This window comes from Pristis pectinata, chromosome 1, assembly GCF_009764475.1.
Source record: "Pristis pectinata isolate sPriPec2 chromosome 1, sPriPec2.1.pri, whole genome shotgun sequence".
Lineage (NCBI taxonomy): Eukaryota > Metazoa > Chordata > Chondrichthyes > Rhinopristiformes > Pristidae > Pristis > Pristis pectinata.
In genome coordinates, this window is record NC_067405.1 from 74,183,952 (window position 1) to 74,208,073 (window position 24,122).

Here is a 24,122-nt window from a genome sequence, read left to right on the forward strand (position 1 = left end):
AGTGAGGACGTCAATCCAAGGCACAATTAAAATTGGCCTCTGCCAAAATGAATTTATTCCCTTCTTATGAGCTTTTGTCTTTCACTGCCTAATCCCAAAAATTTCCTAGTCCTCTGGCCTACCAGCAGCCCTTGTCACTTAGTGTGCCCTACTTTTCAATTTAACATTAGCCCTAACCTCCTTTGTTAACCGCATATTGTGGCTCTTTCCTGTGTAATCTCTCTTTCTAACTGGGATAAATTCCTGTTGAGTGTGAGTGTGACAGACCATCTGATATCTGCCACCGTTCATCTACTGACCTGTCTCGTAGCTTACTTTCCCAGTCCATATTTGACAGCTCTACCTTCATACCCTTGTAATTGTCCTTATTTTTGTTAGGCAGTGGTTTTGGGTCCTGTGGTGCTCACCTTACTTTTCCAGGAGATGGTTCCCAAGGCAAATCATGGTACCTCTACTAATGCTGAACTCTCGTGATTATCCAACTCCACAGTTAGGGAATAGAGCTTGAAGCTTCCTCCATAACATGATCAGGCTACTTCGAGAGCCATTTGGGGAAATTCCACAGCGAAGGTGCTGATGGCCAATAACACTCAGAATAATTATGTGCACTCACCAGAATTCGATCAAACGCAGAAGGTGTCCCCCCTCTCTGGACATGTCCCAGGACAGTGACCCGTGTGTCAAATCCGAGGCACTTTGAAACAAGCTGGGTGGAAAAATAAAACAGAAAACAAAAATTACTCAGAGGGAAGGAAAGTGGATACATGGACCATGAAAACAAGGTCATTCACGTAGGTTGCCATAAACATTAATCCATGCACAAAACATCTATGAACTGAACCTAATAGTGTAGACTCCAGTCTCTGCTGTCCTTCAAATAACTTGGTTGATACCCTGACTCCTACAGTTTCACTTTGCGTGAATTATACACACAAGTCACTGGCCCCATGTCTCAATTATCTAGGCTCTGCGTTCTTTTTGAAGTCCAGTAATTAACATGGCAAATGTACACAAAGACATATCCTGGGGACAATCCATTTCTTTACACCATTTCAATGATGCTCTCGCTGCTTGTGATACCTACATCTTTTACATAGTTGGAGCTGATGGGATTTCCATGCCGATCAATTGCTCCCTCTGCAAGGATGATGATGTTCAGTCTTGAGCCTCTGCTGCGACTCTGGAGAAAGGACACATTAGGTTGGTTAATCAGACTTGGAAATCAGCAGGTGTCACTGTGGCTCAGTGGATAATATTCTCACCTCATCAGAATGTGTAGGGTTCAAGCCCATCACTGTACCTTTTCCAAAACAGCCAATCAAACTACCAGGGGACTCCTGTACGTTGCTGCTTCAATGTTAACATATATAAGCATTTCTACCCATGACAAACATATGCTAACCATGGCAGTGACATTCTTGAACTCGTGACTAATAGAAATAATTAATAACAAGACACTTGGTACTATAATGAAGAAGATGAATTGTTGGCTTTCTTTTTTGAAAAACAGGGTGGTTGGAATTGGGACCTCCAGAAACTGCAAGAGACTCAACACCGTCATGTGTCCAACCGTTTCTTACCTCTCCAAGTCTCTTACACATGAGTTCTTCCCAGCCATCCTCTGGAGGGGCCTCTGGGATGAAGAGCCAGTCTGCACCAGAAGCCAATGCAGACACCAGTGCAAGGTATCTTAAAAAAAAATAGACCAAGGCAACCAGATCAATTACCAAGGCAACCAATAAAAGGAAAGCACTAGTCGATGATCATACTACCCGCACAAGAGCACCACAAATACAGGACATTCTGCCCAAAATGTCTCTACCAGAGTTTCTTCTCCTCATCTCACCTTAAACACCAACTTTTATTTTACTTTTTCTCCCTCATGCTAACCTAGCTTTCTCCTTTCAATGACTGATGCTTTTGTCACAATTGTATATTGTGATAGAGAACTCTACATTTTCAACACCCACAATAGAATAGTTCCATTAAAGTTTTAAGTTAAATTTGAGATCTGCACAGTTAGCTATCAGTGTTCTCTAAGTGACCTTTAGAAAAATGAATAGATCAGCCAACCAACCACACTGGACAGGCTTGCACGTGGATGACACCTCAAGATGAACAAATGAGAAAGCTTGGAGCAATTTTAATTTACCCAACTCACTAATGGGGGACCCATGCCTTATATTATTATTTAGCATCTTCAGACAAGAACAAAAATCAGACAAGATGTCAAACGAGCATCCCACCAGAACCTCTGGGCTTACTGACAGGTGGGTTAGTTTAAAACTGCACACACCTGGTATCTAACAAATCAAAAGACAGACACTTGGAAAGATACGCAAGCAGCATTTTGGTGCTAATACCAGTTCATAACCTGGGACTTTGTGGAATTCATCTGATATACTGAGGGACTGGAGTTAGGATCAACAATCAAAATCTTTCCTCAGGAGAGGACAATTCATGACATAGAACATAGAACAATTACAGCACAATTCAGGCCCTTCGGCCCACAAAGCTGAAAGCTGTTTAGTGTTGAAACAGCTCATTAGGTCCCCTGGTGTACATTGACATTTTCTGTTCTGCACAATACAACTTTCACCCTTATCTTATCAGCAAAGCCTTCTAATTCTTTCTCCCCCATGTATTTAACCAATGATTGCTGAAATGCATTTAGACAATTCATTGCAATTACTTCCTGTGGTAGTGGATTGTAGATTCTCACTTTCTTCTGGCCAAAGAATTTTTCCTGCATTGTGGGCCTTATAATATGCAAACATTTCCCCTATTATTATAGTGATAATACAACACTTCAAAAGCACTTCATCAGTTCTTAAGTAATGAGATCTTTCTGCAAACTTTATGACTTCAATAACATTTTTTTAATTATTAACTTTATGTTGAAATGCAAAAAAAATCTGCAACTTACCCACAATGCCTGCCCATGACTTCAAGTACAAAGGTTCGCTGGTGACTGTGGAGTGTAAAGAACTTGATTACTGCAGGAAAATTTAATTTACCAGCCTCTCAAGTGCAAGAAGTCAGAGAGGAATAGTTACTGCCATGGGCAAATTAATGCACTGTAAATGATCACAATTCAGCGTGTTATTTGCAATGTAGCAGTGCAGACCAATCAGGGAGAATGGAGGCATCACACCATACTTAGCATTGTACTAAGTAACCAGAGGCCTTACCAATAAAGAAAACTTATGCTCAAATCCCACTGTGGGAGTTCATGAAGAAAGTTTGGTTATTGGTAAAAGTGATTATGATCCTGTCCATCTAATTGTTACATTTAAAAACATAACCTCAAGGGAAAGAATTCTTGTCCCCATTGGGTCTTGATACCAGTTCCATGTGAATGTGGTTCACCTGTAGATTCCAAGAGTTCTTTGAACTGCCTTCAGCAAATAATTCTGGAGGATAATTAAGTCATAAATACTGGCTCTCCCAGTGTTTCCTAATTCCTGTAAATGATAAAATAACATTGGTAGGAAGACACTGCTCTGAGACTGGGAAATTAAGGCACAATATGCACCAGATTTGAAAACTTCATATTTCCTTGTGAGAATTCAGTAAACCCCCATTTTCCCTGATCATGTGTTTACCTGGTCCTTGGATAATTCCAGGGTCTGGTTTTGCACTGCCAAACTCAGAAATAATGATATATTAGGTTAATTTCTTCCAATATGAAAAAATTCATCATGCTTCACTGCCTGGCGACAGAAAGAGCACTCATGGACAAAGAGCGATTATTAGCATCTCCGACCATTCACTCAGAGACAAAAGAAAATGCAATGTTACAGCAAAAGAACAACTAGGATTCGAGCCCAACAACAGAACAATGGATCGTTTATATTTCCTTTATATCAGAGGCCCCAATGAAATCCTCAAATTCCTGCCCATGACCTCTGCTTTATTTGCTAACTACATTTTTGTGGCAGATTTTAGAGACACATTGAGAACATATAAGAAATTTTCAAAGATAAAGCTTTCATCTTCTATTGATGCAGAACTGCCCAATTCTGAAGACTACCTTCATGAAAAAGAATTTTAAAAACTTCTTTAAATAAACAAGTTTTAGGAAGAGCAACCAACCAATAATAGGTTAGGGCCCCAATAATACATGGAATTAAAACAGGACACGCAACAGCAATTCATCACTTGGGCTGGATTAACACTGGGCTGGCACTGGGCTTCCTGCTTCAGGCAATTACAGGTCCTCCCCAGGTTATGAATGCCTGACTTATATGTAGCCCACGCATATGAATGAGCACTCGGGAGAGTGGCAGGATGAATTTTTTGTTTGCTGTGGGGCTGCAGGCATCTTCTGCTCTGTATGAATTCGGTTCAGGGCCACATTTCCAACTTGCGATCGGTTCAGGTTACGAACAGTTCTCATGAATGCAACACTGTTGTAAGCTGGGGAGGACCTGTACTGACTCCTTGCATCCAGCCTATCAAATCCTGTTGGAATTTTGTACATTTCAGTGCAATCTGCTCTCATGCTTCTAAACTCTAGTGAATACAGGCTGAGTTGGCCCAATCTCTCCTCACATGACCACCTGCCATCCCAGGAAATCAGTCCAGGGAACCTTCACTGCACTCCCTCCATGGCAAGTACTGTATGTCTTTTCTTACACAAGAGCAAAACTGCCCACAATACTGTAGGTGTGGTCTCACCAAAGCCTTGTATAATTATAATTATTTTACAATTATATAATTATAAAATAATTGTAACAATCATAATCTTTGCTCCTGTACTCAAATTTTCTTGCAGTGAAGGCCATCATACCACTTGCCTTCTCAACCGCTTGTTGCACCTGCATGTTTGCTTTCTTTAGGCACCTTTGTATATCAACACTTCCCATCTATCACCATTTGCATCATACTCTGCCTTGGTGTTTTTTCTATTAAAGTGAATAATTTCACATTTATCCACATTGTACTGCATCTGCCAAGTATTTATTCACTCACTCATCTTATCTAATTTACCTTGCAGTCTTTTTGCAACTCACCATCCCACCTGTGTCATCGGCAAACTTCGAAATACATTTGATTCGCCCATCCAAATCATTGATGTATAATTATGAATAGCTGGGGCCCAAGCACCGTTCCCCATTACTCACCATCTGCCCCAAGGCAGGCCCATTTATTCCTACTCTGTTTTCTGACAACTAGTTCTCAGTTCATGCCAGGTAATGAACACCCGACTTATATGTAGCCTCTACATATGTGCGAGCACTTGGGAGAGCGGCAGGATGGATTTTCTGGAGGAAAACCTTGTGATCCACTATGTCCCCCAATCCCACTTGCTTTAATTTTGTACACTAACCCCTAATATGGGATTTTAGCAATGGCCTTCTGAAAATCCAAATGCACTACACCCACTGGTTCTCCCTTCTCTATTCTACCAGTTACATCCTCAAAAAACTCTAGTAGGCTTATTAAACTCAATTTCCTTTTAATAAATTCTTTGGAGGACATGGGGAGATCTCAAAGCTCATTGGTTTGTTAGTTCCTTCATATTTACCTGTTTAATACGTTCCCTATTATTACATCTATTAGAATAGACCTCAGCATTTTCCCTATTACTGTCAGAGACACAAGTGACTACAGATGCAGATGATGGAACCTGGAGCAACAATCTGCTGGAGGAATTCAGAGGGTCGAGCAGCATCTGTGGGAAGAAAGGAATTGTCAATATTTTAGGTTGAAACTATGCATCAGGACTGAGAGTGAGGACTCTCATTCCTGATGCAAGCTTTCAGCTGGAAACATCAACAATTCCTTTCCTCCCACAGATGCTGCTTGACCTGCTGAGTTCCTCCAGCAGATTGTATGTTGCTCCCTATTACTGATGTTAGGCTAACATGTTATGACATTAAGTAATTGGGGTTATATATCAAATCCTCTTATCTCACCCAGTTTCAAAAACTTGTAGCTCATTCCTCATTGCTAATGTCTTTAATAAATAACTACTGGGGAAAAGAAGGAAAGAAAACTTTATCCCAGCATGAAGAGCAAAAAAAAACTCGAGGCAAACTCCAGGATTTAGATACCTAGTTAAATATGAAGGAGCTAGCAAACAAATGAACTTTGAGATCTACCCCCTCTCCTATGTCCTCCAACCATCTCAACACATCCCAATCACCATTTCAAAACATACTTATAGGTTGGGAAATATCAGTTACTGATCCTGTGATGCCTGACCTACATATGGTAACTGATGTCCTGGTTTCAAGCTAACTACAACATGCTGGGCTGGTGAGAGATAATTTTTTCGAAACAGAAGGATTTCTCATGTGCTTGGAGTTCACGATCCTTGAAATGTTAGCTCCTCATTACAGCTCTCCTCTCATTTCATGCTGGGGGGAGGGGGTATTCGTATATTATTGTCACTTGTACCGAGGTACAGTGAAAAACTTATCTTGCATACCAATCGTACAGGTCAATTCATTACACAGTGCAGTTACATTGAGTTAGTATAGAGTGCATTGATGTAGTACAGGTAAAAACAATAACAGTACAGAGTAAAGTGTCACAGCTACAGAGAAAGCGCAGTGCAATAAGGTGCAAAGTCACAACAAGGTAGATTGTGAGGTCATAGTCCATCTCATTGTTTTCTTTCAACTCATTATGGTTTATTTCACACCTGATTTATTTAAAAAATGAACAATTTAAGCTTATCTCTCATCAAGGCTGATAGGCTAGGCTTCCTTGTCCCTTTAAACATAAATATTAGTAAGATAATGATAAAACAATTGAAGTTCTTTAATATAGCTTATTTCCCTTTAAACCAGCACCCTATTATCTGTATAACACAATGGATTAGTTTTGTTGACATGAACAATTTTGCAACACTGATGCATGTTGCCTTAAAATCAAATTTGGGACTTCACATCCCAATCTTGTACAAAAGAAATTAAAAGTATGTTTGGGTGAGCAGAGATCTCAAAGTCCCTGAGAAATGACCATTACCCTCACGTGTCATGTTCTTGTATTTGTGACAATAGCTCCATCACAGGAGTATCATCAGACAAAATTTAACACCAAGCTTTGTAAGGAATTTCTTCATTTGAGAGAGGAAGGAGAGGTAGAAGAAATGGAAACATCTGGAGAGAGATTTCCAGCACTCTTGGCCTTGGATTTGAAAGTGCACATATCAATGATGGGCAATGGAAACTAGAATGGGCTAAAAGACATGCAAGAGAGGAGTGCAGAGGTCTCGGATGGCTGTAGGGCAGAAGGGGACAACAGGGATGGGGACGGATGAGGGCTTTGAAAACAAGGATCAGTATTTTTTGTTTGGAGGCACAAGTGGACAAAACTAATAATCTAAATGCTGGTGGGTTCCATCAGGAGAGGGAGAAACATGAACACCATGGTTAGAAGGAAAGAGTCATTGGAGAAAGCAACAGAAACAGTGTGACTGAAATTATTCGGCAGCCTGGGACATAAGCCTCTTGTTATCACCTAGCTCAAGCCTTGACGTTTTCTGGGGATTCATGATTTCTCTTCCATACAATTCTTTAGTAGAGTCTTTAGCCCAAAGTAGCTGCAGTAACATCAAGTAGATATTGTAGCATGCAACTTTCCCAAAATCCTTGCCACTGACCATCGAGCACATTTATAAGCAGACATACCTCTGTGCTGTGGTGGTTATGGCATCAATCACCTCCATGATCCTATGCAGGGCAGAGTCTGTACCAATAGTCATGTCTGTCCCACAGAAGTCATTGTCAATTGATCCCACCATCCCAACAATGTTCAGGTGGGAATACTGTTGGGAAACATCTTCAGTGATTTTACCTGAATGACAAATCGGAAATATTGGAGTATTATGTTTCTTAAAGTTTAGTTGATGCCTAAATGCTTGGTGTTGCTGTTTATTCAGCATAGATAAAATTACTAACTTAGCAACTGCTTGGAGTTCTCAGCAAGGGTTACCCTATAATGTAAAGTTATCAACTTTGCTAGAAAAACAGAAAAGATGGAAAATGTCAGCTTTGTACATGTACCACAGGAAGTTAACATGCAGATATGCCAGGCAATTAGGAAAGTAAATGACATGTTGTGTTTTATTACAAAGGAACTAGAGGACACAAGTAAAATCTTATTGCAGTTACATGGGAACTGGTTGCGACTGCGGTACTTTGTACAGTTTTGGTCTACTTACCAACACATGCCTTGGAGAGAATGAGATAAAGATACACATGGCGGCTTCTAAGGTGACTGAAGGCCGAGTAAACTGGTATACTTAAGGATGATGATCTGTGATCTCATCAAAGCATACAAGATTCTTAAAGAGCTTGATGGGGTAGATATGGCTGAGGAATCTAGGACTAGGAGCAATAGTCTCAGAACAGACATTTTGCACTTTGAAGTGAGATGAGACAAATGTCTTTACATGGAGAGTTGTAATGTTGAGTATATTCAAGGCAAAGTGCAACAGGTTTTTGGGTACACAGGAAATTAGGGGATATGAAAGCAAGTGAGGAAGGTATGTCAGCTGAACCAGAAATTAGCCATGGTCTCAATGAATGGCCTAATGGTGTAACAGCCTTCTCCCATCCTTAGTTCCTATATTATTACAAATGGATTCTTCACAGCGTTATTCACCAGGTTAAAGATTAGTCACAGTGCAACCATGTGGATGTCCCAGGAGCAGGGAGGGAACTGACAGAACACAAGAACAGAAATGTGCTATTCAGCAAGCTATTCTGCCATTCAATGAGATCGTGGCTGGTCTGTGACCCAATTCCAAATACCTGCCTTTTTCTTATATCCCTCAAGGTTTTTCACTATCAACAACCTGTTAGTCCCAGATTTAAAAGCAACAATGACCTGGCATCATTTGGTGTGAGGTAGATAGTCTTCCACTCCCAGCATTTACTAATTTAAAGAACCAGTCAGTCTTTTGATTCTTGTCGCTTGGATTCAAATGCCAGTCCAGTTCAGATGGACACCTTTAGGTTCCTTTCTATCCCAGAAATTGGCACGACAAGAAATCTCTTTTTCGCTTGCCACTTCAAACAGATGTTCTCCCCAATTCACTCCTTGAGGCAACAATTCAGAGATTAGAATCCCACAAGTCCTGCCCTTTGATTTACTCCAAATAGGATCACTTGGCACTCTTTGCTATTTATACTTCAAATAGGATCACTTGGCACTCTTTGCTATTTATACAACTCTAATACAGATTGCAACTGGATCCCTCCCTCCCTCACCAATATCCTTTAATGCCACCTCAAGATGTCCCTCACTCTGGCATAAGGTAAGCAACAAACATATGGAACTCTCAATCTAGTTTATAATATTTCTCAAATTATAAAATTCCTCACAATTACCACAATCTTCCAAATTGTGTGACTGAGGGTCTGGATTAAGCTGCCCAGATTCTCACCCCCTTCCCTTGAGTCAGCATCTCCAGCAGTCTAACTCAATGATAACAATCTCCAATGACTCTGACATATTTGGTTGGAGCTGTCTCAAAACTAGTCAGTGTTTAAACTGAGTAATTCCTTGCAGAATTGCTTGTCAATATCAGTGAAATCCAGTACATTTTTCAGCAGGTAATTCATTTTGCAGATGCTTGTAGGGGTCGAGGTCAACAGGTTAAGGCACCTACCCTCTTGAACAAGAGTAGCCAGCAGGTCACTCCACTCTGTCCGGAAGATATTGGCCCCAGTTAGACTGCCGTCACCTCCAATCACGCACAGGTTGTTGATGCCATGCTGGACCAGGTTGTAAGCTGCCGCCAGGCGTCCCTCACGGGTGCGGAAACTCTTGCACCGGGCACTTCCAATGATAGTTCCACCCTGCTCACCAGACAAAGGAAAGATTCTACTGAAATCAAAAACCAGCCTATACCTGTGCCTCAGATCCAAACATTCATTTGCAGAAGGTGCATTGAAAGCTGATCAGACTCATGCAAAAAGAAAACAACAGATGTTACAAGCAGCTCTTCCTTGATATAATCTTACAGAGGACAGTACAGCCCAGGAACAGGCCCTTTGGCCCACAATGTCCGTGCCGACTATGATGCCAATCTAACCAATCCCATCTGCCTGCACATGATCCATATCCCTCCATTCCCTGCCTGTCTAAATGCCTCTTAAACACCACCAATGTATCTACTTCCACCACCTCCCCTGGCAGCCCATCCCAGCTCTTACAAGATACTGACCACTATCCCAGATCACTTGTACCTATAAATTCTGCAGCCTAAATAGTCGGTATGGGATTCTCATGGATTGGCTGGAAGGTTTGTTCAGTGTGCTTGCTGACTTCTAATTTTCCAAACCCTTTTTGAGGCAGGTTTCTGCATCTAATTGCATTTTCTTCCTGAATCCTCTGTTCTTCAAACATACATTTTTAAATATGTATGAAAATAGATACAAAAGATATATCTCCCATTACTTCCTTAATGTGTCCTTTTTTCTTTTTTTCTCTCTAGATTCCTCCCCCTTTTCTCTGCACCTCTGTCTGACCTGCCCTTTCATCCCTGGCTTTGCTGTTTTAATTGTTTCAGATCAGACCACGATCAACAGCCTGCATTCCCACTGTATTGCTCCCTCTGCTGTTCCAGTGTTTAACAAAGGCCCTCAAAGTTCACTCACTAGTTTTGCCAAGTCATATTAACACAATATTTTAGCGCTCTTAAACAAATGCAATTTCTTATGCTAATATTTACTTTAAACACACTGACCATTTCTGACCGACTGCAGCCATCTATGAAGTGCCTTATTGTGGAGGGATGTTCCTTGACTCTTCCACACTGATGCCAGGCATCTTTCAGACTGGTTCAAACTGGAAAACAGATGCTGTCTTGGCCGTGCCGTCCTTTAAGTGGACTCTGCTTCCAACTCTTGAAGCCAAAATGTGTGGCTGCAGCCATGGGTTGTGGTCATATGGGACATGATCCATAAGTGATGTCATCCTACACTGCCTACCCTCAAGTCCATTATCCCCACCCCACTACCCCTACCCAAGGCTCACAAGGCTTTTTCAGACATGTACAAGTCTCACAGATGCAGCTGATTGAATTGGGCAGAGAGTGGGGACTGGATGTTGATCCAAACACATACACATTGCTAATTTGATTGTGATGCTGAAAGACAACAGCTTGGCCATTAAAGGAGAAATTATGAATGAACTATGATAAATACAATCAGTCCACCATGCCCCTAGTGCAGTGGATTTCTCTGGCCAAGCACCAAATTACAAAATGCAGCATTAATGAAATGCATTTTCATGGCAATGAAAATTGTATGAATGGATTAGGTTCTTTATTTTTTTATTAAATAAAGCTCATTAACTATTCTACATTGAATAGTTTCCAACTTAAGATGACGAGCCATTCATATGCAGTTACTGGAAACATGCAATCAAAAAATCCACCTCCAGCTCTTCCACCAGAGGGTGAGGCCAGAGCAGTGAGTTGCAGACACATCCAACATGTTCCACAAGCAGCACTCTTTCTCACAACCCATCCCCACGCAAATACCCCACTTGCCGCAATGTTGCAATAGCATAGGCAACCAATGCCAGAGATAGAACAATCTTACCGCTGATGGCACTCCATCACTACAAGGGGGAATGATGCAATTTCATTATGAATGCAACCTGGGGCAGAGATAGATTACAAGGTGTACAGAAAGAGGGAGATATATATTTAAGAGGGCAAAAAAAGAACACATGTGAATAAGTGCACTCAAGGGTTGTAAAGTCATTCAAAAAATTAACGATCTAACTCGACTTGAATTTTGGGCTGAACCCTCAATGAGCTGTTTCTCATACTCCTTTCAGCATTTAATTGGGTGAAATGCTCCAACTATTAACCAGATAGACCATCTGAATTGTGAGAACACAAGACTAGACTGGAACATGGCAATCACTTATTGACTTCAACACTGAGTGGCCAATGATTACAGCTTCTGACAACCGTAGTGTCAGTCATATGTCATACTATGTGAAAATATACTGCACGGGTGCAAATGTTAGTTTACTGGAAAACAGTGAATAAAATGTCCTATCTGGATTGAGTCTAAAGATGAGCGGCACACAGGTTTAAGCAGTTTGATCTGAACCAACGATGCCTTCTCTCCACAACTTCCTTCCAAAAGGTATGCTGCCAATGCAAGTAACTAACATTGTGTAATTCTCCAGCAGAGTTCGCAGACTCAGTTTGATAATGGAGAGAGAATGACATGCCAAGTGACAGGTGAGTTGTAACAGGTGGTGATTTCGAGAGGTCATATACTCATACTTTCAAATGTACAAAAATATTGTACTTGAAGGACTTATGAGTTGTAGTAAAAGCAGAGAATACAATGCTGGAAGCCAAGACTAATATAATTTCCCACAGGAGTAAAATGCAAGTTGACTTAGAATGTGGATTCCTCGGACAAGGACTAGTGTTGTACTTACAGGCCTGCTCTTTGGTTTACTTTAAACACATTTCCCATTACAGAGGTGAAAGTGAACAAGGAATATTCAACACAATTTTAAAAAACAATTGATGGCAGGGATTTTGTTCCTAAATCAGGATCTTCTTGTGCAAGAACTAAAGAAAAGAATGATGAGATGCCTGTTACTTACGAGTTGGATGATATTGGAAACACTGTCCCATTCTGCCAACTTCAAGTACTCCTCGCCACCAACAAGCCCTTCATAACCCTGCAAAAGCAAAAGACACTCCTGTTATAAATTGAAAATCCCTAGTTTTCCTTGCCGCTCCATTGGTGACCATACTTCCAGTTGCAAAAGCCCCAAGCTCTGGAATTCGTTCCATAAACCTGCCCAACTCTCTCTCTATTCCTTTAAGTAAGATTCTTACAAGCTACCTCTTTGACCAAGCTGTCCTAATATTCCCAATGTGGCTTGAGATCAAATTCGGTTTGTTAACAATCCTGTGCACCTACTTGGGAGATTTTACTCCTGTAATGAAGACATAGAAATGCAAATTACTTTTGCCTCTCTGTGAGATGCAGTGGCAGCTCAAAGTTCCAATGAGTCACTGCAAAGCTTCATGGCCAAAGAACTAATAAAACTGCTTTTCTTTTCATACAGCGATTTCTGGGATTTCCACCTATTTTGTGATGACTGTGGTGCCTTTGTTGGCGAAAATGAAAGCTCCTCTCCTGGCTGTAGCCTTCATGATCTTTGCCACAGTTTTGTATGGGGAATAACACAGGGAGAAGCTGACAGTAAGATGGAGGGGTGAAGAGGATGGGAAAGCACAAGCATAGACGATTAGAAACAATAAAGATTGGCCCCCCCCCCCCAATAAAAAAGTTAATTAAATTGAAATGAAGTCTAAGTAAGAATACTTTGTGCCACTGGAACCTTGGGTAGTCTGGGTTGCTAACTCAATTAATCCAATTTGCTGAATGCAAGAAATTCAGTCAAATCTTGCTCTGATGTGACATCTCATGCTGAAACTTCCTTTGCTTTTCCCATGCTCACAATTTTTTTTGTACTACAACCTTCTGCAAGCAGAAACCTGATAATATACTGGCAGAAGCAATGAGACATTTGGAAATGTGCATTGCGGTTCCCATTATTTACTATCTCCTTTAATTGATTTAGGGATTGAGAAAGAAACTGAAGAGAAAAAAAAACTGATTTAGATACAAAAATGAGAATTTAAAAAGAGACTATATTAAACAGGAAAAGGGCAATAAAGTTAAAGATTACATTTCAGAATAACATGTTAAAATCTCTAACAACTTACTATATGCAGAACTAAGACTGGACGATTTAACATCTTACAGAAATAAAGAAATCGATTGGCTAGTTGAAACTGGGAATAGAGCATTTGTTTCAATAGGGTATCAAGTTCAAATAAAGTTTTTAAACTTATGAAGGCATTAAGAACATTAATCCAAGTAAACTGTCCATTAGCGTGAAAGTTCAAATATCAGAAATGCAAATTTTAAATCTACATGACAATAACCAAGGAAGGAAAGCAAAGAAATTGTATTTCTTAAACCTATCAGTACGAATTTCACTCCCAAAAGATTACTTGCAAGTGTGGTTATTGGTGCACAGATAAACACTAGATCTTGTTCCTAATTGTTTCCTTGGCACCCAAACTGGAGAACATGCAAAGCTTGGTGTAACAATAGGATTAGGGTTGGCTATTCTGCCTAATACAGATGAATGGTTTGTTGGCACTGGTATTCTTGGCACGTCCATGACTTTGTCGCAGGGAAAGCAGAGATAGGAGGGAACTGGACTAACCAAAACAGATGGGAACAAAAAAAATCAGATCAAGGTTTGAAGATTTTCTTTACTGTATAATCAGTTTTTGGTTTAGACAGTCCTGAAGTGCTTTTCTCAGGTTCAATCTGCCCTTTTTACCTTACAGATAAAATGCCATGCAAGAAGATAAAGAGACTGAGGACAGAGCACTAAAATGGATTGCAAACAAGTGAATAGCCAGATAGGGTGAGATAACAGGATAGAACCCTTCCTGATCGGGATTAAATCCTCAATATTGGACAATTAGGACAAGAACGACACTAACCTCATACACAAAATAAACATCAGCTCCCACATAGATCCCCATCCGTACCACTGCACGCACAGCAGCATTCATACCTGTAGATTACAATAAGTACAGTTAGAGCAGGAAATCATAAAGGAAGAACTAATAAAAGGTATTTAAAACAATGAGTAAATATGAATGCATATTGAGTGCAGTAACCAGACCACACAACTGGCAAAATGAGCAGTGGGTTGAGGGTCGGGCAGTGGGGGGTGGTGTCTCAGTGGGGAAAGGTAAGACTTTTTTTTGCAGCAGGTGTTATGATCGGAAATTTAGTGCCTACCAAGGAGTGGCAAGAGCAAATATATATCAAATTTCAGAAGGATCTTGAAATATAATTGAAAAGTAAAATAAGCAGGGGAAAGGACAAGTCGAGTCGGAGTGAAGAACTCATTCAAGAGCTACACAAGACAAGGATGCTTCATGATCAAATGAGCTGAGTCATCTACGATTAGTGATGCATGAATTCACTTCAATAAGATATAGAAAAACACTTAAATCAATATATTTAAATGTGCTTCCTTTGAGATGCTTTTTAAATAATGGCTAATTTATTTATCAATTTATTCCATTTTACTGTGATTAGTTGAGGAAGGAATGTTCGCACGATTGGTTTCGGAAGGTATATTGGTCAGGATACCGAGACATTTTGAATGGTGTCATGGGAACTTTGATATCCACCTGAACCTCCACCAGTGATATAAAGTTGCCAATTTAATATTGCATCCGGGGATAGCTTTGATATTCTAAGTTGATACTCTGATATATAGTACTATGCTGTTGCAGGTGCTGTCCTTTCAATACATAACTAAAACAGAGGACAATCAATAATGTGCAGTAAAATATTTGGTTGCCATCTGCCAGACTAATAAAACAGCTAATTAACTAATTATAAACTGTCTGATGGTTAGGTTCACAGGTCCAAGGGGCACTGTACAAAGAGTTTGACATCCTGCCATCTTACATGCTAACAATCAATCCTTTGTATTAGTGCAGTCTTTACCACCATCACAGTTAGTGCAAGATGAACTGGTTCACTGTTTTAGGCAAAGAGAGGAGACAGGGATGGCAATAAAAAAAGAGAAGGAACTGAGAACAGTTAACCTCAGCTTTGGAGAGATAGCTGCCAGCTTCGAAAGGGTGAAACCTTGGATGTAATTGGGGGATGGAAAAGGGAGGATGGTGGTTAAACCAAGGAGGGGGAGAGGAAGGTTCTGCACTTTCAGAAGTGGATAAACCAACAACTAGGGCCAGATGAAATGTATTTTAGACCCCTGGAAGAAACAAATCACAAAATAGCACAGCCTCTTACCATCCTTTCCCAATCCTCTGCGTCTATGGGCACAGTGCTGAAGGAGACTGGTTATGTCATAGCATTATTTGAAACTGGAGAGTGAGACAGACCATCAGTCTAATATTGGTAGTGAGTTAATTTACTAGAAAAAATCCTGAGGGATAGTATAAATTATTATTGAATGTACTACAGCCAGCATGGAGTTTGTTTAAAAAGTTTATGTCTGGTTAATAATTCAATTTTGTGAGGAAGTAGCAAATATACAAATTAGGACCACTTGACCCCTCCAACATGCTCTCCCCTTTAATAAGAATATGGCTGACCTGATTGCATTCTCAAATCTGCATTCCTCATTATACATGGCAACCTTTCACCCCCTTGCTTATCAAACATCTATCTCTACCTTAAATGTGTTCAAGAACTCTGCTCTCACTGCCGCTTTGAGGAAGAGCATTCCAGGGATTCAGGACTTACAGAGAAAAAAATGTCACTATCTGTGTCTGAAATGGGTGATCCTTTATTTTTAAGCACAGATCCTTTGTTCAAGTTTCTCTCACAAGGGGGAACATCCTCCCCAGTCAAGTCACCACTAACTCTTTCAAACTGCTGCCTAGCCAGTCCAACATTTCCTCATAAGGCAACCCACCCATTCCAGGTACTAGTCCAGTAAACCTTCTCTGAACTGCTTCCAATGCATTAGCATCCTTCCTAAATAAGGAGGATTGATGTAGATAGCACATTTGATTTACATGGATTTCAGCAAGGTATTTGATGAAGATTCACTTGGCAGACTGGACCAAGAGAAAGTGGTGGCGTTTCCAAAATTTGCCCAGTGACACAACACACACGGTGAGACCTGACAGGAGTTCTAGTGATGGAGTTGCCAGATGCATCAGGATTTGGCAGGCCTCTGATTGCCTGGATTTCATTAATGCTTGGACTTAATGTAGGGGCCATGGTTAAGGTTTCAGATGATACAAGTATAGCCAAAGCAGCTAAGAGTTACAAAGTTGTAGCCTGCAGGATAATGTCATTGGAAAAAAAAGTGGCAGATGGAATTCAGTTTGAAGTGTGAAGTAAAGCATTTGGAGGGGGCAACGAAGACAAAGTGATACACAATAAATGATAAAATACTACAAAGTGTAATGGAACGGAGGGGCTTGGAGTGCATCTTCATAGATCCCTGAGGTTGTATACAAGGTGGCATACAGTGCTTTTGATTTTATCAGTAGAGTGGTCATGGTATAACAATATAAAACATTAGTTAAGGCATATCTACACTTCTGATTATTGCACCACAGGTGCGATGACAGGGAGAATAGAGGAGATTTATAGGAAGGTCACTAGGACCAGAGAATTTTAGTTCTGAGGTGATTAGTTAGGTTGGGAATAGAGATGGCTAAGGAGGGACTTATTCAAGATGTGTAAAATTATGAAAAGCTTAGCGGGTGGACCTTCATAGAGATATAGATTTAAGATATTAGGAAAAAGTATTCACCTAAAGAGCTCAAGTATCTGGTACAGAGTCAGAACGTGTGCTCGACAGAACCCACATCATATTTCAAAAGTACTTGCTTGAGTATTTGAAGAGCTGCATCTATGATGCTACGGACTACGAGCTGGGAAGTAGGATTAGTTAAAAAAAAACAACTGGTGGCTGAAATGGAGATGAATGGCTATCTATGGCATGTCTATAATTCATTGCATAAGGATGCAGTGTGCAGTGTTGAATAAGGATTATCATTTGATTTGAGTCCAGAGTTGGTACAGAACCTTTGCGAACTGGGCAATGGGAGGACAGGATACATACAGGAATAGGTCAATATATGGGTAGGTGTCTGATGGCATTTCAAAGGTAAGTCAATTAAGAAAAGCCAAGTGATCAGAATTGTGAATAGCTAAGTAGAATGTTAATGGGTTTAATGTAGAATGCTCCTGGAATCCTCTAAGTAAATATGTGCTCCCAAATATCTTATTAGTCCTCCAACATTGTGCTGAAATTAGGATGTTTGGGCCTTGAGACAGGTACCAACTAATTGTTTCAGGTCATTTTTATAGTAGATACTCCAGATACCTGAGCTCTGATGAAAATTTCATTGCTTGGTGCTTTCTCCAATGCTAACAGGTCTACTGACAGATTATTTTCAGAACTCGTACAGGATTACATTTGTGACCAATGCATTATCCTATATCTAGAACACCTTTAACTTAGAAAGAGTTTTGTTGATGACTTATAACAAGAATAATTAAGTAGTGTAGAGAAGAATTAAAGCTTAGAGCTAAAATAATGCTTTTAACAAGGGTTTCAGTAAAATAGAGTGGATTTGGTCCTTTGGTGTCTGCAATGAGTTTTTTAAACAAGGGGTGAAGACAAGAGCATCACTAGAGGGGCTGGTAGTGATGGGAACAATTTGAACAGACAAAGAGGTACAGAACGGCATATTAAAAGTGCACATCTGATTTTACCTGGACTGCCAATTTCTTTGCTCCTATCTGTATTGGCATAATCTAGTCCTAAGCAAACATCAGCACCAATCAGATGACCAAGTTTAAGTTTTTAAACCCATTGATCTGCGAGGAATATTTTACATGTCATGGTAATATCAAGTGCTTTTCAGAAGCTCCAAACAATTTTAATTTTGTGATGTGCTTTCTTTTTCACAAGCTCTGATGCAACAGACTCACTGACTTTTGCTTTGCAATGTATTATTTCAAATCAACAATTCGCTTGTTACTTGAACTCCCTCTTGTTTTTCCAATATTTTCCAAGTACTATTTTAAGGGATGAGAAATGATTGGGGTTGATAAAACGAGTGGAGTTAATGAACACAACAGTGTGACAGCGTATAATGGTCAGCATGCATTATTTTAAAATCTTTGCATCAACTCTCGGCAAATTCACCTCCCAGTTTGCCCACAGAGTCTGTATTTACTGTAACTTGCCTTAATGAAAATTCAGTAAAAAAAATAGGAAAGGTCAAGGTCAACTGTAAAAGTATCAAATGAAAAAAATATAGCAATTTCACATTTGATGTTTTGACCGATTAAAAGCCAATATGGCATCAAATTTGCCTCAGTCGGTAGCACACATGATAAAAAAGCTGTGGGTTTAAACACCATTGCAAAGACTTTTTAATTTAGTGCAGTGCTGAATTAGTAGAGGACTGGTAGAGGTCCTCAGTTGTTAAATCTAGATCTGTTTGTTCTCTCAGGTGTCCTGCATTTTAAAGAACTGAGAATTCCTCTACTGTATCCTGGTCAATATTGATTCCATGATCAACCTCCTTCAGAAAAGGTGATTTGTTGTTTATCACACTGCTGCTTGTTGGACCTTCCTGTGCAAAAATAGGCTGACTGCATTGGAATATAAATTATATTCCAAAACTACTTTGTTGCTTTTGACATCCTGAAGTTGTGAAAGGCACCGCAAAGTTATGTCAACCATGATGGGATTCATGGATCAAGAATTTAATATGGTCTGAGATAATAGAACTATAAAGGTTTCTGAGAGGGGTGGGTGGAGGCCAAGCCAGATGGTGGCAGTAGAGATAACATGAGTGGCAGGGGACTGGAGCCAAAGATGGATGAAGGAGAATATCACACAATTTTTTTTGAACAATTTACTGACGTGGGAAGGCAGTACCTAGGTGGACTTTTAGAAAACATCTGCATTAATGACAAATGAAATCATACACAATTTTAAAGGCAATTCTAGCATATAAATTGACAATTTGTTGAAAGACAAAGGACAGAGAGCAAGGATAAAGAGGACAGGCATTCCTTGATGGCATGTGACATGATTTCCCCCCTAGATCTGTCCAGAAGCTCAGCTCCTTGCTACTTAAATGAATGAATTTGGATGCAGAACAAGAAAAATAGAATATCTTCTTCATAAGGAGTTGCGGATGAGCAAAGAAATTTAGTGCTTCATGTATGCATATTACCTAAAGTTAGTGTACTGACATATGGAAAGGTTACAAGGCCAATGAAGTATTATCCTTTATCTAGAGGAGTTGAAAACAAAATAGGTGGAAGCTATGTTTTAACAGGTGAGACCCCACCTGGATTGCTGCGTCCAATTCCGACCTTGGAGAGGTGAGCATTTAAATCAAGAGGAGAGTTTACATAAACTTGTATGGCTTTCTTTCAGTTTAGAATGTTTGTCTTATTTATTTGAAATGCTTAAAATTATAAATGTTTTAATATTGTTGGTATAGAGACAAGGCTTCCTTTAGTGAAGGATTCCAGATACAGCAAACATTATCCTAAAAAGAGCTCAGCTGGTTCAGAGTGAATTTACTGGTTCAGTGTGAAAACAGAAATCATATTTTCAAAAAATGGCAATTCCCCAAAAGCCAGTGATTATTTTTGTTAGAAAATAAATCAATTGATGGGAAGAAAAGGTAGAGTAGTAAATTAGCAGCAGATCGGATACAAAAAATGCCACACAAGTTGTTTTTGCAGGGTTCGTTCTATTTCTTGTAACAAAGTACGATGTGAAAGTCATGGCTCTTTAAATATACTCAAAATAGCTGGTTATGCAGCCTCAGCCTGAAAAAAAATTGAAAGGATCATTGACATGTTGAGAAATGGCATTGAAACTTGTCTTTATAAAAGTAAATCATTTCTGTGCATAAACAATTACACTAAAGGGGAGTGACAGTAATTGTTGCATACACAAAATAAATGCACTTATGCCAAAAGGATATCCATTAGAAGAATAGCTGGGAGCAAAAATGACACACCAATTACATGACCTTGAATAAAACAGACCCTCGAGCTGCTCCGAATTCATAGACTAAGTAATGATTTCAGAACAGGAAAGGGCAATGCAGATTAGAAGATGGCATGTCTGGACATCCAACAACCTTAATTAAAGTAATGGTGTGTAAAGGTAGAAACTGCATGTGGAGATCACACTTGGAGAATTGCAAGCAGATTTGGAAGTTCTGGTGCAGGGTTTTGACTTGAAGCATCGACAATTCCACCTCCACACCCACAGATGTTGCTTGACCCATTGAGTTCCTCCACCAGATCATTTGTTGCTCCTGATTCCAGCATCTGCAGTCTCTTGTGTCTCCAAGCAGTTTTGGAATCCTTATTTAAAGAGGGATATTTCTGCACAGAGGCAGTTCAGAGAGATTTACGATGTTGATTCCTGGGAAGGTGGGAAACTGGAGTTTAGAAGAATGGGAAGACTGAATACAATCTCATTGAATGCAAGATTCTGAGGAGGCTTCATGGGAGATTATGGAGCTTCGTCTCAGAGGGTCAGGAACTTCTAGAATTATTTATTGCAGAGGCTGAATCATTGAATGTATTCAAGGACAAGATGGACAGACTTCTGGTCCTTAGGAAACTGAAATGTTATGGGGAACATATTAAAAGCAGGTACAGGCCCTCTCTAGTCTGTCCCATCTTTCAATATGTTTATCTCTGATCAGCCCCAGACTGCAAATCCTCTTCTGTGCAAGTTCCACAGAGTCCTCGATTCCCTAATCTTTCAATAATTTATCCACCTTCAACGATCTAGCCTTCATGAACCCACGGAGTAAGGAATTCTAGTTTCACCACCCTCTGTGAGAAGTTCCGACACACCTCAGTTTTTAAAAGACAGCCCCATAATCTTGTAATGTCTCCTCATCCCACAATTCTCCCACAGGTGGAAACATCTCAACATCCATCTTGTCATTCCCCCTTAGAATTTCAGATGCTTCAGTAGGATCACTCTGAACTCAAAGGAAAAGATCTAACTTGTTTAGCCATTCATAAGACTGCCCTCTCATCCTCAGAGTTTGTTGGAAGCTGAGGGGGAGACCTGATAGAGGTTTGTAAGATTATGAGAGGCACAGACAAGGCAGACAGTCAGAATCTTTTTCCCAGATGTCAAATACTAGAGGGTATATATTTAAAGTGAGGAAGAAAGTTTAATAATGGGGGTGTGCAGGGAAAGTTATTTTTGCACAGAGAATAGTAGGTGCCTGGTAGGAGCTGTCAGGGGTGGCAATGGAAGCAGATATGATAGTGGTGGTTATGAGGCTTTTAGACAGGCACATAAATATGCAGCCAATGCGGTGATATGGATCACGTGCAGGCAGAAGAGATTTAGTTTAATTTGGCACTGTGTTTGGCACAGACATGGTGGGCTGAAAGGCCTGTTCCTGTGCTGTACTGTTCTATGTTCTATCCCAGGAATTGGTCTAATGACTCTCTTCTGGTCTGCCTCCAATGTTTGTATATACTTTATTTAGTAAGGGGACAAAAGCTATGCAAAGTGAACACATGGGAAAGTGTTGAGTCCAAATTCAGATGAGCCCTGATCTTCCTGTATCAAGGGTGGTACGTGATCTTACTCCATCAAGGATCATACATACTAATCCCTTCCCTTATGTTCTGAAGGTGTCGCAGAGAAATGTAGCTCCTACTAATGTGCTTCCCTGGACGTTTCGTCTCTCTCATTAGTAAGGAGCTGCGAGACAAGCAGCAACCTGGCTACAATTTTTAACCACGGTGAAAGCAAAATGGCAGGTCTGAACATGCAGCAACCTTGAATAAAATACTTAGAAGGCAGGTAATGCGTGGCCCCCACAGACTGTCAGCCGGTCCTGAGAGCATCTCGGGGACAACCTGCCGGGAAGCACGTCCGCACCACGTGACCACCCCGCCATCATTCAGACGGGCAGTTCGCAGAGCAGCAAAACCGCACCTGCAGCCCCAATCAATGGGCTGTGCACCGTTTGAAACCAGTTCACACTCGACAAGGTCCAGCTTCCGAGACGTGGAAAAGAACCGATGTCTTAAATAAAAATCAAAATCGCGGGGGGTGCTGCCCGCATCAACGATGGCGGTCGCAGCCGTTGGGCTCGAGGGAAGTCCGTTAGTGGGAGCTGCGAGTGCGGTCCCGACCCGTGGGGATTGGCGGGAGGAGGAGGAGCCCGAGCCCGACCCGTGTGTGGGTGTGGGGGCCCGGCCGCCCGGACCGGACCAGACCAGACCCGTGTGTGGGGGAGGGGGGTGGGGTGGGGGGTGAGGGAGGTGGGGGGTGAGGGAGGTGAGGGGGTGAGGGAGGTGAGGGGGGTGAGGGGGTGAGGGAGGTGAGGGAGGTGAGGGGGGTGAGGGAGGGGGGGGGGGAGGGGGGGGGGGGGGGGGGGGGTGAGGGAGGTGAGGGAGGTGGGGGAGGGGGTGGGGAGGTGGGGGAGGGGGGTGAGGGAGGTGGGGGAGGGGGGTGAGGGAGGTGGGGGAGGGGGGTGAGGGAGAGGGGGAGGGGGACAGGAGGGAGGTGGGGGAGGGAGGTGGGGGAGGGGAGGGAGGGGGGTGAGGGGGGGAGGGGGGGGGGGGAGGGGGGGAGGGGAGCCCGGACCGGACCCGTGTGTGTGTGAGGGAGGTGAGGGGAGGGCGGCCCGGACCAGACCCGTGTGTGTGTGAGGGAGGGGAGGAGAGCCCGGCCCAAACCCGTGTGTGTGTGTGTGTGTGTGTGTGTGTGTGGGAGGGGAGGGGAGGGGAGCCCGGCCCGGACCCGTGTGTGAGGGGAAAGGATGGTTGGCGGGAGCGGAGTGTCTCGGCGTCGAAAGTCCCTGTGGAGACGGACCAGCGCCGACGGCGAATGATGGCCGGGTTAGTTTCTTTTCCTTCCTCCGCTCCTTTAACATCTTCCCCCCCAAGCTCCCGCCCCTTCCCCCCCAAGCTCCCGCCCCTTCCCCCCCAAGCTCCCGCTCCTTCCCCCCCAAGCTCCCGCTGAGCTGGGTCGGGGTGATGAGTGGGAGATTGTGAGAGGGGGGCAGACCGAGCTCCCGCCATGGCGGACGGCTCTGCTTGGCTCGGCCACTGGACGTGTGCGGTAGGCGGACACACGCCACCCTACCTTGCGCGTCTCCCCCGCTGGTCAGCACGGCGATGGACTTGCCGGCGCCCCTGCTCCGCAGCTGCTCCATGTCTAGCTGAGCCATGATGTGATGTCCGCGGTACCTGCCCCTTGCACGCCTTCTCCTTAGTCCCAACTACACGAATCCGCCTCCTCCTTATTCGCCCCCTTTTCCCCTCCCCTCCGGGCGCGCGCGCACGCCCCCTTTTCCCCTCCCCTCCGGGCGCGCGCACGCACGCCTCTTTTTCCCCTCCCCTCCGGGCGCGCGCGCGCACGCCCCTCTTTTTCCCCTCCGGGCGCGCGCACGCCCCCTTCCCTCTCCTCTGCGGGCGCGCGCGCCGCCTTCTCCCTCCTCTGCGTGCGCGCAGCCGCGCGCCCCACTGCTCGTCTGCGTCCAATGCTCGCACCTCCTTCTC

General features: G+C 42.2%; 1 protein-coding gene across 1 annotated transcript in view; it reads right to left on the reverse strand.

Moving 5' to 3' along the window:
• LOC127569070 (ATP-dependent 6-phosphofructokinase, liver type-like) overlaps nucleotides 1-23,897 on the reverse strand; it is a 55,833-nt gene extending 31,936 nt beyond the window's left edge. Inside the window, exons 1-9 of the mRNA XM_052013373.1 lie at nucleotides 23,707-23,897; nucleotides 14,531-14,604; nucleotides 12,601-12,678; nucleotides 9,629-9,818; nucleotides 7,644-7,809; nucleotides 2,927-2,971; nucleotides 1,581-1,689; nucleotides 1,085-1,180; nucleotides 614-706 (exon numbers count right to left, since the gene is read on the reverse strand). Coding sequence (XP_051869333.1) covers nucleotides 614-706; nucleotides 1,085-1,180; nucleotides 1,581-1,689; nucleotides 2,927-2,971; nucleotides 7,644-7,809; nucleotides 9,629-9,818; nucleotides 12,601-12,678; nucleotides 14,531-14,604; nucleotides 23,707-23,791 — 936 coding nt within the window. The 5' untranslated portion in view covers nucleotides 23,792-23,897. The remainder of the gene's footprint in view (nucleotides 1-613; nucleotides 707-1,084; nucleotides 1,181-1,580; nucleotides 1,690-2,926; nucleotides 2,972-7,643; nucleotides 7,810-9,628; nucleotides 9,819-12,600; nucleotides 12,679-14,530; nucleotides 14,605-23,706) is intronic.
• Nucleotides 23,898-24,122: the final 225 nt, after the last annotated feature.